This window comes from Tasmannia lanceolata, unplaced genomic scaffold, assembly GCF_043159265.1.
Source record: "Tasmannia lanceolata isolate RefF3 unplaced genomic scaffold, GAP_Taslan_0.1 ptg000013l, whole genome shotgun sequence".
NCBI classification, from domain to species: Eukaryota; Viridiplantae; Streptophyta; class Magnoliopsida; order Canellales; family Winteraceae; genus Tasmannia; species Tasmannia lanceolata.
Genome location: NW_027518690.1, coordinates 8,202,452 through 8,222,239, shown reverse-complemented (window position 1 = coordinate 8,222,239; position 19,788 = coordinate 8,202,452). Strand labels below are relative to the sequence as shown.

The window sequence follows — 19,788 nt, the reverse complement described above, 5'->3', positions numbered from 1 at the left end:
GAAGATTCTTGCTCTTCTGATATTTCGGCAGGTGAGATTTTCTCGGCCGGCGGATTTACTGGCGGAGGTGGTGCCACCGATTGAGGAGGGATTCTTTGAAGTATCTGTTGGAGTGCGACTGCAACGTCTCCGAATTGTTGCGTGAACTGGTTGAAGGCTGTCATAGTAACTGGAGCGTCACCGGAGACAACCATTTCACCTGTCTCTTCCGGCCGTCCCTGGTTTGGTTGACTGGCTTGGCTTCTCGTCACCATTCCACCGTTAGGTTGGGAGGTAGTTTTTTACCTTGGCATAAACGGTCCCATGGATGGTGCCAATCTGATGACGCCCAAAATCTGACTGCACGAACTAGCTTTGCAAAACCTGGAATCCTGCGCTCACAGAAAGTGTCAGTGGGCCCGGAGTTGTAGCTTCGGACGACCACTTCGACATTCAAGTCAGAAATAGGCAATCACAGACAATGGACGATGAATGGAGGAAGACCAAATCAAGTTACCAGACCAAAGGGGGAGAAGGAGAAGTGACTGAATCCCCTTGCTTGAGTGTGTAGACCCCTTTTTATAGGGAGGGAGATCCACGATCTTGGAGATCTCAATTAGGCCTTTAATTTAGCCCACGTGGAGCGTGATGGATGGAGAATAAAATTGTGGAGATATGATTTCCGATGATTCTGGGCGGAGATCTTGGATAGCGGCCTTGGCGGGATGTTTGAATTTTGAATATCGCGCCCGGCGTCCAACGGTAGTCCGGATTGGTCGCACTGTGGAGAGATTCCCGTGATTGTGCTTGACTTCTTTTGAGGTTCGTTACCGTATGAAGGTGTTGCCTTAGGGGTGTGGTTCGGTAAGGAGTGCTGCTTGTGAAAGTCAACGGGATCTAGTTGAATGACGAAGGATAGATTTGAGGGTTGGTGCCGTATGTGCTGATTTTACCCCTAACAGACCCCATACTCCCCTCCAAACGCCATACCCGAATCTAAACACTACCAAAAACATAGTGAGCCCACATTGTTTGGATGATCCAAAACGTTCATTTGACGGGCACTGGCATAGATAGGGTGTGCCTAAAAAATCAGCTCCATAGGATCATCCTAACCCTTCGATCTGTAGAGCAACCGTCAACTGAGGGGGTCTACCTTATACAACTTGAAACATCATGGGGTGTAGTTGGTGACTTTCAAAGTCAGGGTTAGAGTTGAAAATGTCAGAAAGTTGACGGGGTGTATCTGTATTTTTTCCATAAAAAACAATAACAGTTTTTAAGCTTCTAAAATTATCCTCTATTTATTTACGTCAACCTTGGAGGTATCTAACCCGACTGATCATCTGAAACAAGATAATTGTAGAGTGAGCTAGACAGCCCAGTAAGTAGTCATCAACCTTATCCAGTCTGATCAAGCATGTGAGATAAAATATTTCAAAACAAAGGCATTCAAGAAAATCATTTTCCTTTGTAAAACAATGAGCATTATTAGTCAAGTCTTACATGGCTCTGTAATCTACATTTGTATAAAATAATTTATAAATTTTAAAACACTTTTTGAAAATTTACAGTCTTTGAGACTATGACTGCACTTAACCCTGCGACAGGGCCCACTAAGGAAAACCACATTTCACCAATGTGGCATCATTCACTATAGAAATACCATATATCGCCTTGTGGTTGGATCCACTAGACAAGTACCACATCCATTACTTGAAGTAGGGTTCTTCAAAAATTCCTCTATAGTCCAAGCATTCAAAGAAGGAGCCATCACTCCGACTTCTGAGACGTTCATCTTTTGAGAAGATTCAAAGCCAAGTGGACTACCGATTTGGTTTGTTTTTCTTATTCTTATGAATTTACTTTTGATCACCATGGAAAATCTAGTGACTAGGAATCCTAGATTTTGACCAAGGGAAGAATTTTTTTGTTATTTGCACGTTCCAAGGCATTCTGCTGTGCCTTGATCATTTGATTCACCTGGATTTAACTAATAGCAGTATCGGAGCCTAACTAGGGAATTAGATTAGGTGGTCTTGCAACCAAGGATAGATCATGCGATAATCCACTGTGAGCCCGTAGCCCATCCTCGACTATCAGAGGTTGTGGATCCTTTGTGGACATAGGATGTCTTTATTTTTTGGTTGATTTCGAGTTGGATTCGTCACGGAACTTTCCCTCCTAGGGATTTTGGCAATTGTCCGAATCATTAGATTCACTCTTAATTTCGATTTCATTGGATCTAGAATCACCAAAACCATTAAAGGGGTTGATAGAAACCATTTAATTTTGGTTTTGAGGATTTTCAAAAAAAATCACAAGGGTTAAAAAACCCAAAATCACCCAGGTTCAATCGACAAGAAGTGTTCGGTCGACCGAGTTAAGTCCACCAGAAAAACATATTTTTTTCTCTAAGAATCGGTTTGTGCAAAAAATCATGTTGGTCAACCAAGCAAGTTCAAGTTTCCATGGCACATAAAATTACAATCATAATTGTATTAAATGAATCTAACTAACATGTGCTCCCTTAACCTTTGTTTTTTCACTCATTTGTAATCTGTAACCATGGCAAAGAAAACATCGGCTTAGGAAACACACCAAACAAATGGGTTCAGCCAAGTGCCCACTACTTCCTCTCTTCACCACTATCCAAACCCCAAAGTATAAAACCCCCTTTCCATCCTCAGAAATCTATGTAGGACTATGCTTATGAAGGTAAGATTAAAGACCATTCTTCCAAAACAGACCATTTTTCCAAAGACCCTTCTTCCAAAATCTCGTTTCTCAATCCCCCTCATTTGCTATATCAATGTCCTTACTCTATTCCCATCACATTATTCTCTCAAATAACCCCATTCGTTTCAACAACAACAACAAGCTTCTGTTTTACCCCAAACCCATTTCCCAAAAACCCTACAAACCCAACCTTTGTTCCCTCCGCCCTCCATCTCCCAGGCCCCCCCAAAGCCCAAGCTTCAAACCCCACAACTTCCCTTTCAAAACCCTAATTTCCTTTCTCTTTTTCTCCATCTTCATCTCTCTCCGCCTCTTCTTCCTCTCTCTCCTTCCTCCTGATTTCCCTCAACGTTGGCACTACCTCATTGCTTTCTCGGCCGACGCCGAATCAGTGGCCGCCGCCCATCTCCCTTCTCATTTATGGCAAGCTGTTGTTGCTTCAGAAGACCGCCGCTTCTTCCAGCATTGTGGAATCGACCCTGTTGGCCTCTCTCGCGCCGTCCTCTCCTTATCGGCCGGCGGAGGGGGGAGCACCATCACTCAGCAGGTGCCTCTTTTTTCTTTTTCTTTTTTCAAATTGTAAAACAAAATAGACAATCTTATTCTGTTTGGTGCGTAGATGGGTCCTACTTAGGGTAGAATAAATTAGTTTATATTTTTTTTATAGCTAGTGAATTTTTTTATTTTTTATTTTTCTTTTGAACATAGCCAAAAGAAGACCGAGATGGTCAAAATACAAGGAAAAAATAACATGGGAGCAATAAGAGAAAAATGCTAGCATCAAAACATCAAGAGAATCGAATAGCGCCAACTCCTCTAGAAAGATATTGTCTCTGGCTAGAGCATCTGGTGTTGAATTAGCAGATCTACGAATATGCCTAAAACGAAAAGTTAAGGATCGCATCCAATCGCCCATCTCATCGAAGAGATGATTAAACCACCAAGGATGAGTAGCCGAACCGTTAAACCAACGAATGACAATGAGCGAATCCCCCTCAATCACCAGATTATTCAAACAATCTCTGGCTAGAAACTTGATACCCTGGTAAACAACTCTCACTTCGGCCTCCGATGAATCTGACACCCCAAGCAGCCATGTGAAGGCCCAAATGACCTCACCACGATCATTCCTTAAGACTCCGCCAATATCGGCCTGGCCCGGGTTCCCCAAATTCGACCCATCAAAATTAAGTTTAAAAAATTCCTACTCCAGTGGAGCCCATTCTTCAACAGCCTTTTGCTTTTTGTCCACACTAAAAGCCACAACTTTCCACCCTTCCCATAAGTCATAGGCGGAAACAAATTTGAAGCATTGAATAGCCTTTACCCAAGCAATCGACATGGCAAGCTCGTGGAATTTTCTCTTTAGTTGTTTGGTATGCATAGGAGTCTTAGGTAGGTTGCACGAATTCTTGACAGCCATCAGGATTTTGAAGAAAAAGTAAATCCTATTCCTTATTTGGTTGCCAATATTGCATTGAACTCCCAAGAGACTCCTTAGCATGTTCCAACATAATTACTGCATGTTTGTTGAGATGGCATTCATACCTCCTCCTTATAACTTTCAAACCCAATTCTACAAAAAAGAGAGAATTTTGGTTGATAAATCTTGGGAATGGTGCTTTTTACTCTCTTTCTCTCTCTTCCTCCTCTCTCTTCACTCTATATTTGGTAATGACACCCCTTCTCTTTGAGTCTATGCCCCACAACCAAACGCTACTTACCACTATTCTCTGAGGTAATTCCAGTCAAATCCAATGCTTGTCTCCTTCCTGTTGACTTTTTATTCCACTACTTTCCAAGTCTATGCCGCACATGCAAACATACCTAACAAAGCCCTGAAAAGGCCAACCAAACAGACCCTTATGCTATGTTTGGTTGCCCATTTTGGGGGGAATGTAGGAGTTTCAAATGCTTGAGATTTTCCAAAGATCTCCCCAAAGCATGTTTGGTTGCCATTTAGCCCTTTGACCACTAGACAACTTCTAGACATCATTATTACTTTTTATCCTACGTGGCGGAGATGTCCCCCCCCTAATCTTCTTTCATGGTGAAGATCTCAAGAAGTTCTTGTCTTATTCTCTTTTCTCTCTCTTCCACCCTCTATTTTGGTAATGGCACCCTTACATCTTCCGCTAATCTTCTCGCGGATTGTCGCGCAACCAAACACAACGGGTCAATCTTCTACTATTCTTCTCCCAATCTAATCTTCTTCTCCCCTTAAACTTCTTCTTCTCCTAATTCCCCACCCAACTTCCAGCAACCAAACAGAGCATTAGAGATAAGGGTTATCTAGATTAGCTTGGGTAGGAGTTTTAGAGGAAGTGGTCAAGTGGGTTTTCTATTTGTATATAGTATGTAAGCAATCTTTTTGAAATGAATGAACAAATCTATTCCGAAAATTGTGTTTTTGCACACAAAGGAGGACTGACCCTTCCCTCGAAGTGGGTCGAGCGGTCGAAATATCGATCTTCCCTCTAAGAAGATCAATCATGTTGTCGACCGATTTGGGTTCGCAACGTATTCCAACCTTTTTACTTGCAAATTCATGTATCATTGTAGTCTAGAAGGTCTTCCCTTTCTGTTTTCTGTTTTCTGTTTATGCATTACAATGGTGTGCAATTAAACTTGATTTGGAATAGAATGCAAAAATGATTTGGCTGTGATAATCTTTATGTCATTTGTGGTTTCTAATTCTTTACTATTATTATTCTTGATTTCTTCAAACAGCTTGTGAAGAATGTCTTTTTGAATAGTGAACGTAAGTTCTCGAGAAAAGTTGTGGAGATGGTGTTGGCACTGATGTTGGAGAGGAAATTGTCCAAATGGAAGATATTATGCTCCTATTTGAGTATGGTAAGTTGTATCTGTGTTATTTGCACAAAGCCAATTTGTTTATTGGATGCTCTGCTGTTTTGCCATTGTGTTTTTCGTTTTCGAAAGATCATATTGTTTGATTTGATTTGTTTGCTTGGTGATTGAAGAAAAATAGTGGAAGCTTCTTTAAAAATCATTCATAGATGAAGGCATGATAAGTAAGTTGTCATTGAAGTGGTGGGGGGATATATAACATTCGAAGAGTTAAATGGATAGCTTTTGTCTAATGTTCGTTGATGAAGATCTCATCTGTGTAATATATAACATTTGAAGAGTTAAATGGATAGCTTTTGTCTAATGTTCGTTGATGAAGATCTCATCTGTGCAAAGTGCAGTGTGATCAATTTAACCAAATTACCCACCACATAACTAAAATTAATACAGATATGGAGCTGATCTATGTACAGAGCGACGTCAATTCCCCTCTTAATATTCTCACTCAAAGTTAGAGAAATCCTACAATCACAACTTTAAAACCAAGAAGCAGCTGCTTGATGTGTGTGAAAAGTTAGCAATGGCATGATATCATGATGATAGCATTGCCCAAGACATTTTAAACCCCTCTTTTTAGTACAATTGTCAATTATTCTGTGGAATATTCAGTTGGATTAAGGTTGGTGTCTTACACGCTTCAATGGATAAACAAATATTATAATATTACTCCCCCCCTAGACCATTAAGTATATTCTCATCGCACTATGTTGGAGAGTTTGAGTAGTTTCAATAATCTATCTATATGAGGACTTCATGTTGTTTGTTAGTTTCTCTTCATTAACAAGATATGGCTGTGATGGTCATTTGACCATTGGTAGGTTGATTTTATTATTCTGTGGAATATTCAGTTGGATGCAGGTTGGTGTCATACATGCTTCAATGGATAAACAAATATTATAATATTACTCCCCCCAGACCATTAAGTATATTCTCATCGCACTATGTTGGAGAGTTTGAGTAGTTTCAATAATCTATCTAGATGAGGACTTCATGATGTTTGTTAGTTTCTATTCATTAACAAGATATGGATGTGATAGTCATTTGACCATTGGTAGGTTGATTTTCTACAAGGTTGGCTTAGTATACCATAATTAAATAAATGAGCGAAACCATAACCATGGATCACTTGGAGTTTTAGTATCTTTATGGAGCCTGCCTGATCATATTCATATTGGCAGTTTTAAAATTATAATATTTTTTTTTACGTCTGTTTTTCTACAATGTTAGTTTAGTATAACATAATTAAATATATGAGTGAAACCATGACCATGGATCACTTGGAGTTTTAGTATCTTATAAAGCCTGTTCATACTCATACTGGTATTTTTAACATGTGTAATGTTTTCTTTTACGTTCTTGAATCTCTCATTTTGTTCATCCGGGGCACCACACTCTAGAGCCATGGTTTTAAATTTATGCCAAAACTGAAATATTTTGGGCGAAATTTTGGATTTGCACCAAGACTGAAACGGAATTTGCATGGAATCATTTTTTTATAGGATTTCGCCGAAATTTACCAAAATTTCCACCGAAATTTTTTTATTTCCGTTGTGGCCAAATCCGAAACCAAAACCAAAATTTACAACCTTGTCTAAAACCCTGATTGAAGAAGAACAGTAGCTTATGTCTTAAAGTAATCAAATTTTATGGACCCTCCGCATTAGCTTATCCACTAGCACCTTGAGCTAAGAAAAAATGGGCAGTCGCTTTAAAAATCGGTGGGTTTGGGAGTGGAGTTAAATTACAAGAAATGTGATCCAGGGAAGGCCTTCAATAAAACCTTGTTTTTTATTGGAGTGTTAGTGCTTACTATGAGAATCAGTCACTCATTCCAACATTCTTGTTATCATATGATAGTAAAACTTGAAGGAAAACACTTTGAAAATGGAAGTCGGTTTTGAAAATAAAGAAGAGAAATTGAGAGAGGCCAAAAGAGGGAGAGATTAAGGCAGTCCTAGAGAGAGAGAGAGAGAGAGAGGGAGAGAGAGAGATACAGAGAAACATAGAGAGAGAGAGAGAGAGAGAGAGAGAGAGAGAGAGAGAGAGAGAGGAGCATACCTTCGTCTGAAATCGCCTTGAAACAGAGAACGAACGTGAGAGAAACAGAGAACGAAAATATCCCTAAAAAAATGGATTTTGTGGATATGGAAAGTCACCTTTTGGAAAGAAAAAGGTGGTTATGGAACTAGATGCATTTTTCCATAAGACCATTTGCCCCCCTTAACAAAAATTGTGAAATTAAAGAGGGGGGGTGGGTAGGGGAGGGGAAGGGTAATTTTGGAACTTTTAAAAGGGTTCCCCTGCCTCTTCCCCTGGCTTTCATCGGGTGTGGATTACCATTTTACCTAGTTGTGCTGGGTGGATCCCACGATCTCTACCCAAGCACATGCATAGGATGGGCTCACCTTATGATGGGTTAGGGCCTTTTATTATACAACCATGCATAGCACATCCAAGAACACTAGTTCTTGTATATAAACATCACTCCTGCTTAATACTGAAATCCCTTAAATATTCTTGTTTCTTGGGATCATACCTCCTTAATTCAATGTGCGATCCACCCGTATACTCGAAAATCTAATAGGAATTTTATGTTGTAGATATACTGGGGACATGGAGTCTATGGAATTGAAGCAGCATCAGCCTTTTATTTTGGGAAGCAACCTTCCCTTCTTAGTCTGGCAGAATCTGCACTGCTAGCCGGGATTATACCGTCACCGGAGCGTCTATCACCACTTAGAGAACCAAGCAGGTGTGTGAATTTGCCTTTATTGTTGAACAAATTCTAATTTTTATCTTTATTTTTTTAGTGATCTAATTCTCATCTTCTTTTTTATTCCTGTTAGTGGCATTGCTTTTCTTGTTAGCCTTCTTTATGTATGACACTTTGTAGTTAGGACTCTACAGTGTGCAATTAAGGGGGTTTCTTCCTACTTAATCTAACTTGTCACTTTCTTAAAGAGGGAGGATCTCCCAAATTAGAGCATTGAGGAGGATGGTAAAAGCGGGCTTTCTTGATATCGAGACAGCACTGGTAGTTATGGATCAACCTCTCCGTCTACGTGTTGATGGACCAGAACATGCAAATCTATCAATGCGCTCTCTATATTCTTGGAAGGTATGCTAAATGATGTTCTCTTCTTGTTATTTTTTCATGTAATGTCTTCTCATTATGTTAGATTCATAGGTTTAGTTTTGTTCCATTTTCTGAGTTTAAATATTTGGTTGCATGCCCACTACTACTTCCCAGCCTGTAGGTTTAGTTGGATGAGAACGATCTTCATGGATTTATACCTACATTTTCATCCTTATTTTTAATCCTGCATGTAGATTAGTTCCCAAGTTGCCTTCTATTGTTACATTACAAACTGTGAATAAAAACAACTGCAATCAAAATTCAGTTCAGTTTGTTCTGAACTGTAACAATGAGCGCAGCAGAATACAAATTCGATTCCGTTTCACACAGATGTCTGAATTGCTGTCAAACAATGATCACACTCTGAAGCAACCAGGTCTTGTTCAAATCTATTGAAGTTAAATCCCAGAACTGCTGTCACTTAGGCCATGTTTGTTTCAGATTCTGACAAGCGATGGTGGAGGACCCAACCGATTATTGGCCCGAAATTATGTTTAATTTTGAGCAAATAATCGGTTGGGGTCGTCACCATCGGTTGTCAAAATCTGAAAAGGACAGGGCTTTATAGATCAGAACCAAAGATTGATATACATCAGAATAATTACTCTACCAGCTAGAATGCAGATTCCAACAACATAGAGTCCAGTTCAGTGGTGAGCTGGCCTAAAACCGAGCAACAGAATTACATTCCGTTCAGCTTTTGCTAAGCTAAGAACCGTGAACATCAATTGGTTGCTAATGGTCAGCTTATAAGACATTTCGGTAGCTTCTATATTGTCATCAACCTTCTACATGTTGCTGAAACTGTTCTCAAGATTCATTATATCTGAACCACAAATTCCAAATTGTTGGGTTTGGTTCTTTTGAGATATCAAGTTCTGAACTGTGTTCTTAGTTCACCGAGCTAAATGTGAGAGATATGATCTATGAGTTGCAATAGAAGCAGGCCAGAAATGAAGGCCTGCAGATTTTCTAAGCTCTGGAATTTGGCCATCCAGACTTTTTCTAGTAAGATTTACAGTTTTCAATTTCTTGCAAGATGAAAGAATGTCAAGAATACGGACACGAAATCGATTTGAACCAAGATTAAGGGAAATGTGATGCCTTATCCCATCTGCATGCGACATTGCTCCAGTAGGGTAGATTGGTCATTTTGGCTAGTTGTCATGTCCATTTATGTCTTTGTTGCTTATTATTGGTAGATTGGTTATTTTGCTCTTTTATTCTTGGTTTTTTAGTCTTTACCACAAATAGGGGTAGATAGGTCTTTTCACATTGTAATTGGCTATAAGTAGGCACTTTCCCTCTCTATTGTATTAGATCTTGAATTTTGAAAATTGAATTGGAAGGAAGGGATTTTAGATCCAAAATGAACATTTTGGAGGGAAGCCTTCTTGCAAAAGAGGAAATCCATGGGAATTTTGTTCAAAGAGGCAGATTCTTGAGTTTGATCATCAAGCTCCCATCTTCTTCATTTTCATCTCCTTGATTTGTAAGGCATATTGTCAAATCTATAGTTTGTTGTCCTACGACAAGCTCTTCAAGAGTTCGGGTCAAATTCATCATAGAGGAAACTGAAATCAGATGGTGATACTGGTCGTGCAACCCATTGGAAAGGCAATTTCACTGGATCATCTATTTGTGGAGAGTTTGTGACCCCTACATGTTGTAAGTGCTATCTTCTATTACCTGCAGTTGATTTCTTTGGAATCTGGTTGCAAGCCTTTAATGGAAAAGAGAAAAGAAAAGAAAAGGAAAGAAGCCAATCACTATTTGTGAAATGGCCACGATTCCGTATGCACACTCTCCTTTCTGTTAATTAATGTTTCAAGCCTCTGAAATCTGGACATCATCAAGTGAGTGGCAGAACCATTCAAAATAAATAAATAAATCGAGTGGCAGAATATTAGCCGTGCATGCTCAGATCTGATCTCTGGCATCATTTGCAAAAGGTTTGGTCTTTGGGTGGCAGAATTAGCATGATTCAGAACTGAACGTGTTAGGCCTGGATCTTTAATTCATTAAGAGCTCTTTAATAAATTAAGTTGTATGCATTTAGGTCTCATGATTGCATGAAACTGACCAGTTCAAAAAAATAAAAATAAATGATTGGCTGAATTTTGTTGTTTACATTTGGAGTTCATTCAGAACCTTTAAATCTGGGCGATGTGTTTGTGTTTTCTGCATCAATTGTGGAACTTGACGTTATTAAGCTCAAATTCTCGGTGCTAATAAGCAGGGACTTGGAGACTCCCTACGGTTTTGCATGTCTAATGCTTGTTGGAAGTCTTGTGATGTATATACATTGACAGTTTTAAATTAATGGTTGTATCCTCACTGGTCACTTGATCTGGTTGCAAGGCTTGGCAAAACGAAACCAAAAACTACTTCCTTCTGATGCTCTCGATATAGCCCTGTACAGGCGTACAGCAAATTGAGGTTATGGGATTAGCCTGGGAGATTACTCCTCCATTCAAGATATTTGTGACTGAATGAAGAAGTATTAAAGATGATCTTGACTTTCATTGTAGTCCATCTACAAGGAAACCGAATTGCTGTATTTGAGAATGAATTTACATTTAGAGCTGAGGTAGGAAGTGCTTTCAGATCTCCTTTCATGCCACATTAGTTCCTTGTTAGTCCACCTAAGTAAAAAAGAGTACTTTTTTTGAACTGGTTAAAAAAGAGAGTACTTCGGGTGAATCTTTCCTATTTGACCCCACCGCAACTACCTAATGTTGCAAGATTCACAACAGACCCTAGAAGCAGATTTTAGTGCATCACTTCACATCTGATTTTCATCCTGAACAATTTCTGTTGCAATATGTTTATGAACCGGAGGAGGGATAGAGCAGCAAAAGCAGGAGAGGGAACAGGGGCATCATTCTTGTTGGAATTTTTTTATTTTTTTTTCTTTCGGTTTCTAGTTGGAGCAGTTCTGAATTCAGATGGATGTGCTAACTGCAAAACACTGAAGGAGAGCTGATCTCTTTCTAGCTAATTGTGGAAGTTATCCATACACATTGGAAAACTCTTGTCCTTGGGGTTCCTTCTCTGCATATTCATACGGCATACTTTCAATTCTATATCGACTGTCATCTTCATGAGTAACTTCAAAATAGCATCTTGATGTCCATGTTCTGAATAAAGATGCATGCTCCATATATTCAGAATATGCCAATTATAACAAGTTATTCAAGAAGAAAGGCTTCATTCACTAGAAGCTGTTGGTTATGCATTTAGCTTTTCTGATCGATTGGAGAGAGATTTTCTGTTTTCAGACATGTCAGCATTTAAAGATGCAAATCTAGATGCAATTTTTTGACGATTTATTTGATGGTATTCACCTGGAGATTGGAAATACAGTACCAACTGTAGTAAACGATTAATCAAGAGATCAATTCAGATCACATGGACTTGAACCAGTATTAGACGTCCATGTTATGGGCAGCTTGGTTTGTCATATACTGTGACATGTCCTCCAGCATCCCATGATTCCGATAAGATCATCTCAAAGAAGGTGTCTGGTGTTATGAGTTTGCTAGAGGTTTTGTGAATTTTTCGGATGGCCATCTCGAACTTGGGTGCAAATAGAGTCTCTTGGTCTTAGTTTGAGATTTTTTACCATTAATTTCTCTGATGTTCTAAGGGCCGTTGAGTGCTCCAAGGGAGTCTTCCCCTCTTCTTCTAACTGAAACTGTCAAAATTCAATCTGATTCAATCTCAAGTTGCCAGGTCGAGGCCATGTCCTCATCTGTTAAGTTACCTTATAATTTGAGAAATACGTAATAAACATGTGGGCCCCATTTTAAACACCTACGACTTGAAGAAATCATGTGATATTGGTGAGAAAAGACCATGATACCCCTCCTATAACTTAAGGGACTTAAAAGACACCTAGCGGATACTTACTATTAGAATATGGGCCCTAGGATGGTCCCCATCATTGAAAGTTCATATTTTCCGCAATATGTAATTACTTGCAATCAACTTTATGGTTTCCAATGTGAATGTGGTTGATAACAAAGCCAAATTTCTTAACAAATCATTTTAAGTTGGATTAGTGATCCTACTGCTACATGCCACTTTGTTTCCTTTTTATGTTCTTTACATCTCCAATTCCAAATGTTGGAAGTTGGAAGATTTGTGTTTCTTATAATCTATGCATGCCAAATATTATCATATCTTTTGATATGAAAATTTTTATTGTGTAGCTTTCAATCCGCCAAAGTATTACAGTGTTTGACTTAAGAACGGGGCAAACATATTAAGTTGTTCAACAACTTCTTCAGATGCTAGACACTCCAATTGGAAAAGAAAAAAAAGATAACCAGGGTTCTGTGCTATTTTAATCTTTGGAAACATCAATGTTTTTAGCCATAGATGTTACTTCCATATACGAAAACATCCTCGATAAACCTTCAAGTGTTCAGAATTCAGATGGACACTACCTGCTAGCCAGTGTAAGGCATACTAAACCAGTTTCAGATAACAATAATTGGAATCAATTCAGACTTTTGTGAGAGCCTAACAACTTCTATTTATCTTTTGTAGGATTGTGTTACCCTCAACAGGAAAGTGCTTAGTGTTGTGCCTTGGCAGTAGCTGAAGCACTTGAGTCCGAATGTTGTTCTATCTAGTCAATCAAAATGTTTTTGACTTGCCTGAGTTAATGAACAGTTTACCGCCTCATTCATCGTCTCACCCGAGTCGACTTTTCTTGAGCTTTCAATAGTTCTCTTCAGATGTAAGTTTTTAAACATTACTCCACCGGATACATGTTCGGTGAATTTCTCAACATTCTCTCAGTGTGTACCTGATGAATATTATTTACAATTGTAAGTTTGTAATTCTGTCAACCTTATTTTCCGTAGAAAAAAAAAATGCCGATACCGAGAAGAGGTAATTTTGGAGACTAGGTTGAGAGTGTACCAACTTCCAATGCTCCAATCTGATGTTCCAGGTTAAGGATGGGGCCAAGTCAATCATGTAAGCTTCTGGCTCACTAGCATTTATCACAAACCTTGTACTACCAGTTGTTTATATTTTCTAATTTCATGAATAAAATTCCAATAGTTTACATGCCATGGTTTATAGATATAGTTGAAAGCACATGCCCATGTGAATGGTTCATAGTGCGACTCCAAGTTGATTTCTCTACTAATAGTTGTGTCAGCTTCATGGAGATGTTGTAGAGAGTCGAAAAGCACTGCAGTTCTTGAAATAGAGCCAGACAAAAAGGAAGTCTTGACATTTTAGTCTCTACTTGTAACTGACGGAGAGACTAAAATAAAATAATTAAAAAGAGCAAGACACACCACATAAGAAAGGGTAAGGGCCCCACCTAAAGGTACCATTTGGCTTTTGTTTACTGTGGGGCTTTATTAATCTTGCAATACCTAAATGCTTCATAGGTTTTGGTGGGGAACAAGGAAGGGTTGTTATCGTTCACCAGTTGTGGAAGAGGCCCAATCAAGGCATCCTTTGGAGGCACAAAGAACAAAGCCCATGACATCCGCATCCTCTCCTTGTTAACCAGGCTCCTGTGAAGGACACTCTTGTACCTCCCATTGCTCAATATCTAAAGAAAAAGAAGAAGAGGAAAAATACTAACATTGTGAGAACCAATAAAACCACTGATCGTTATAGTCCAACAATGTTGTTGTGAGCTTTGTACTTGTACTTGTTGCTTTTGCCTGAACAACAAATACATTGGCCTTTTGTTTTGTTTTGAATGGCCAAAATACAATACATACATTGGCCTTTAAAATGCATGCATGTATAGTAGCAATAACAAAAATAAGGGAAGGCTACTGACATCCGCACTACAATGTTTTTATAATTATTGCACTAATTTACCTTGTCCTTTTCTTTTAAAATAGATTGTCAGAGGTTTTTTGGGTACTGTGATAACCTTTTACAGCCGATTAAATAGTAAAAGACAAGGTGAGTTAGTGTAGTTATTAAAACATCGTAGTGTAGTGTAAGCCTGTGTAGTCAAAAGTACTGTAAGGGACACACCCTGGGATGATCCAAACTGCGCATTTGATGGGCCACAACATAAATATGTTGTGCCCCAAAAAATGATTTCCATATAGGATGATCCTAGCTGTATGATCTATAGAGGAACTACATATTATAGAAACCTCTACAAAGATCAACAGCCTTGATTACACATGCATGTTCCCGGTAAGACCCAAAAGTCTATCATTAGAATTGATCCAAACGATAATGATCCTCCTAATTGGACTCTAATTTAAATTAGGAATGTAGCTCAGGTCGTTTTTAGGAATTCAGCTTGAGATTCTAACAAAAAATTGGGTCGAGTTGAAGTTAATTCTAATATATTTTTTTAGCAAAAGCTCAACCCGACCTGACCCAAGTTGCAACCCTAATTTAAATTACAGCCATTTCAAAAAAAATTTAAATAACAGTATGGAGAATAAGGGATCGATACCTCGATCTGATCACCGATGTGAACAAAGAGAGTGTTCGGCGAGTAATCCACAGCAACCCAGTTCCCGTCTTTCCACACTTGAAGTCCCGGCACTTCGTTGGGGACAAGTATGGTGAGCGCCGACATGTCGGTGTGGGGTTCCACCCCTAAGGCTAGCTCTGGTTGTGGGCACGGTGGGTACATGTTTATCTTCATCTCCAACTCCATATCTTCACCACCCAAGCTAGCCTTCAACGCCTTCGCTTCCAGACCTAGCCCCTCTGAGAGCACCTCCATTAGCCGATCTGCCACCTTTCTTAGTTCCTTTCCATAATTTTCATTCACTTCCCTGCAACATAGAGACTTTAGCACATGAGCTCACTTTAATTAATGTTTCAAAACTCGAACTTGGAGTTGAAGGAGTAGGCTGGGCGAGTGAGAAGAGTTAATGAGTTTTCATTGACTCAAAATGTAGAGATCAATGACTGACTATAGTCTTTAAACATTGTCGATAAATAGAGTTTTACTAAGGGATGATCACTATTAGGATTGAAAACTAACAGTCAAGGGATGATCACTATTAGGATTGAAAACTAACAGTCGACGTTGGGTCCTGCATGACCCATCGGAATTGTTGATCCGGTGAACCATCAAGAGGCAAGCAAAAGGATCGTCGTCCCATGCCGAATAGACATCACCTTGAGTGCGGACTATAAAAATCAATGCTTATCTTCTCTTGGTGTATCTAAGGGTTAGGATCATCTAACCATGTTGGGACAAATGTGATGTAGAATGTGTTGCGTGGAACAAGTCCTTCAACTTCTATTTTTGCAATCTTATTTGTAGCATATTTTAGGCATCAAATCTTGTTTGTTTGGCTAATTTTGGTATCCTTAGAAAGGTTTTTCGGTTACCTATCTAACGAGCCCAACATCATCTGATTTGAACTTGATTTGACAAAGTTATGGACAATTTACCGACATGCTATATATCTAGTATAGGATTTCTACTTTAAGGTTATTTTAGTTATGCTTCTAAAGTTTATTTGTGATGCTTTAGATGGAAGATTGGAATTAATTGTTTAGGTCTGAAGTTATCATTTAGGGTTTCTATTTTTAATTCGGTCATCTATATAATGTAATGGTATGAGGAAAGAAAGAGATAGATTTGAATAAAGTTAATTTATGGAACAATATTATCCGTAAAGACATCCCTTGGCTCTTTCACGTGATTAAAGGATCTTTGCTCCTTCCTGTGTCATATCGGAGTTTTTCTCAAAAACTGTGGTATGGGTTTTCAAAACCTCATCTAGTCGCTACTTGGCTGATCTCCGTCTTGTGCTGCTGCTCGACAATCCCTGCATCAGAATAGCAGCGGTTTTTTCATGTGTTTGCTGGTCGGATTTATGGAACTGATGATGTCCACGTGGCATGTATGGCCACGTGGCATGTATCGTTAGGAAGGAAGTTGACCAGTAAACACTTGTCCAAACCATTGCCATTCACCGCAACTTGATTACAAGTACACTTCCCGGGGTGGAGAAGATCCTGATTTGGCAAGGCGATCAGCCAAATCATTAGCACTTCTAAAGATGAATGAGAGAGAGAGAGTACCATACATCCAAAAAAAATTATCTCATATGAAAAGATGGCAATTCTGAAACTTAGTGTCCGCGGTTGATTGCCTTGGCAACCCAAACAAGGCAAGTATTGGTGGCATTTTTAGGAACTTTTTGGATAACATCATCTACTCTTTGGCTAGAACTATTAGAACTGCTAATTCGACAGAAACCAAGGTAACCGAACAATTAGATGGAAGGGAACTTTTGAGTGATAAGTGATTCTACTAACACTTGTGTTGTGGGTCAAGGTGGCAATGGGCTATGCCGGCCTGCTAGGGGACCCGACGCATGTGATAAAATGGCACGACCTAGTGATATGGGCTAGACTGGGCCGAGGCTTGGGCACTTCAGGCCAAGTCGGCCCGCGCTACGACTTTTGATGATGTTACCAAACTCCACCCCTCAACAGCTATATTACGACTAGTTTTAGGGGTATTTTGGATAGTAGAAGGATTTTTACCAGAATACCCCTCATTATCTATATAATGGCTAGTTAGGGGTATTTTGGTAAGTCAAATAACTGATTAAGAAGTCATTTTCCCTCTCTAATTCTCTTTATACACTTTCTATAATATCTCACTCTCTCCACAAGTGTAATTACTTATTAAGAAGAAGCTTCCTGCTAGCCACCTCAGATGAATTAAATGAATATGACAAAATCTGAGCCTGTGTGGCTGCTCTCACACGCAACAGCCGAGGTGTGAAATGCCTTCTGCGTTGGTCTCTAGCAAATGTCTTACATGTAGCATTCTAAAGAAACAATTACATGCAAAATTGCAAATGGACGTGCAATTAATTTTCAGCGGTATCAGTATATGTCCTTATCTTTCTGTTGGGCACTTGGGCATTAAACTAAGACCATGTGGATTGCCCTATTGTAATCGACAAGATTAGACGTTCATATCTCATGTGGCCCCTGCAAATTAATTATGTTATCTAGCATTGATCTCACCTATGGCTGTCCTCCAAGATGGTTTCTTCTTGTATTTACAAGATGTAAAATAAGTCATAGATTGTAGCTTTCATAATTTAGCAGAAACAAATCATTATCCCATGCATAAATGCTTAAGAAGTTTAGCGTTCAGTTGGTTGACTATATCATATCTCAGTAGACTTGACTATTGGATCATCTTGGTGATAGATTAGGCAACTAAGCTGGATGTGCAAGAAGTATGTTTCTATTTCTATCATCTTCTATTCTTATCTTTAGGGAAGTGACATATCCCCCCCCTTTTGATTAGTTGGGACACCCAGCACACCCAGCAACAGTGCGTCAATGAGTATTCAATGGGGCTGATTGGCAGGTACACCGCTGCCAGGCTCCAGCAACAGTGCATCAATGAGTATTCAATGGGGCTGATTGGCAGGTACACCGCTGCTGGGTGTCCCAAGTAATGAAAAGGGGCGAATATATCACTTACCTATCTTTTTCTTCACATATTTATCTCCAAGGTACTCCGTATAAGCATCTAGGGAAGTGATATATTCGCCCCTTTTTCTTCCCTAGGCCAGCCCCTCTATTATATATTTATGACTACCCTTTTACACTACAACGATGTAGCCAAGTAAAAGGGGTGACTACATCATTTACCAAGCATTTATTAGGGTTTACTATTAAGCATGGAAGATTAGTGACATTAATTAAGGCCATGTCTGGCAGCCAGGAATTTTTTTTTTTTTTTTCATGATAAATCGGCATCACCATGTGGTGAAACTTGAGAGAAGGGAAAGGCAGTGTGGGAAGGAGAGAGACTTGAGAGGGCACCATCGAGATGAGCGTGGAAGTGGCTAAAAATAAGGAAAAAGTCGATCCTATTTTTAGTAGAATTTTTTGTTTCCTGATTTTTAGCCACTTCTATCGGTTGGAGACATTAGTCTCCTGTTTTTTGTTTCCCGATTTTTAGCCCCTACATCCTCATCTCCACTTGTAGGCACCTATGTATCATGAAAAAAAAAAAATCATGTTATCCGCCCTAATGGTCTTTTACATGAATCACTTAAATACCTGTAGGAAGGTGGGTTTGTAGGCCATTTTGTGTAGTCGACCTTGGAAGTAGGCCAAATGAGATGAAAATAATAGTCGATCCACTCCACCTTCTGCTCAAGGTTTGAAACCATCTTGGTTCCATAGCCCTCCATGCTTCCACTAGCAATGTCATTGGAGTAGCTCTCTTTCTCTTCCTGTGGGAGCTCAAAAAATCGCTTCCCAACATCTTGAAGGCGGTTAATGAGCTCCGGTGACAGACCGTGGTCTACCACCATGAAGAAACCCCACTCTTTCGAAGCTCTGGAGACTTCACTGATCAACAAATGGTGAGGAAGTGATAGAGAGATTGTGGGTACGGTGATACCTTTGAGGGCCTTGCTGTTCTCTGGCCTCTCGTGAGGTGGTCGGACGAACTTTTCCGGTAGCACTGAGAGGCCATTTGTAGCTAGGGTTTGCACTCTCTGCACTTCCATAGGGACAAGTTTTGGTTTCTTTGTAGCTGAATGTAACATGAAGTGAATAGATTTTATAAGTGAATAGCTTTGATATTTTATCCAACAGCAACTCCTTGAATAAAATATCAAGGGTGGTTGGTTTTTTTCTCACCACGGTACATCTTCATCGTATGAGTTCTGTTTTATAAGGAGCTGAGAACATTAACGTGTGTCGCTTGTGAGGACGTACCCTGTCCAGCCAGTGACTACTTTTCAATTGTCACTATCAAATTCTGCAAAAGGGATTGGCAGTAATGATGCTCAACCAACCGTTTCTTGGGTAGAGGTTAGATGCATTATGCATGCACCCACGGCGTGTGTACGTTTTTCAAAGTGTCTAAAATCTCCGGGGATTTGTTAGGCAATTTCGCGGAAATCCATTTCTCAGCCTGTCTTTTGCAAGTTATGATGATAGCCAGTTTAGCCATACATTGTGACTTTTTGGGAGATTTTGTCCTATTCAATTAATCACTTGCAAAAGACCGCTGCGAAATGGCTTTCCGTGGCAAGTCCCGGACCTCTGAC

General features: G+C 39.5%; 2 protein-coding genes across 4 annotated transcripts; one reads left to right on the top strand and one right to left on the bottom strand.

Moving 5' to 3' along the window:
* The first annotated feature begins 2,533 nt into the window (after positions 1 to 2,533).
* On the top strand, positions 2,534 to 14,567 carry LOC143889678 (uncharacterized). Of its 3 annotated transcripts, XR_013254903.1 has the most exons (7): positions 2,536 to 3,265; positions 5,449 to 5,574; positions 8,190 to 8,341; positions 8,551 to 8,707; positions 12,940 to 13,188; positions 13,280 to 13,472; positions 13,600 to 14,567. XR_013254903.1 is itself a non-coding variant. In XM_077393973.1 (5 exons), exons 1-5 carry the CDS (start codon positions 2,792 to 2,794, stop codon positions 13,328 to 13,330), a joined length of 960 nt encoding a protein of 319 aa, XP_077250088.1. In that variant the 5' UTR covers positions 2,534 to 2,791; the 3' UTR covers positions 13,331 to 14,567. The 3 variants fall into 3 exon arrangements, 1 of the variants encoding a protein (XP_077250088.1); XR_013254902.1 differs by having other exon boundaries at positions 13,280 to 14,567; XM_077393973.1 differs by lacking the exon at positions 12,940 to 13,188 and having other exon boundaries at positions 2,534 to 3,265; positions 13,280 to 14,567.
* On the bottom strand, positions 13,922 to 19,384 carry LOC143889677 (flavonol synthase/flavanone 3-hydroxylase-like). The gene is made up of 3 exons (XM_077393972.1): positions 18,788 to 19,384; positions 15,183 to 15,510; positions 13,922 to 14,306 (listed from the first exon to the last, which is right to left on the bottom strand). Exons 1-3 carry the CDS (start codon positions 19,279 to 19,281, stop codon positions 14,094 to 14,096), a joined length of 1,035 nt encoding a protein of 344 aa, XP_077250087.1. The 5' UTR covers positions 19,282 to 19,384; the 3' UTR covers positions 13,922 to 14,093.
* Between the last annotated feature and the right edge of the window lie 404 nt (positions 19,385 to 19,788).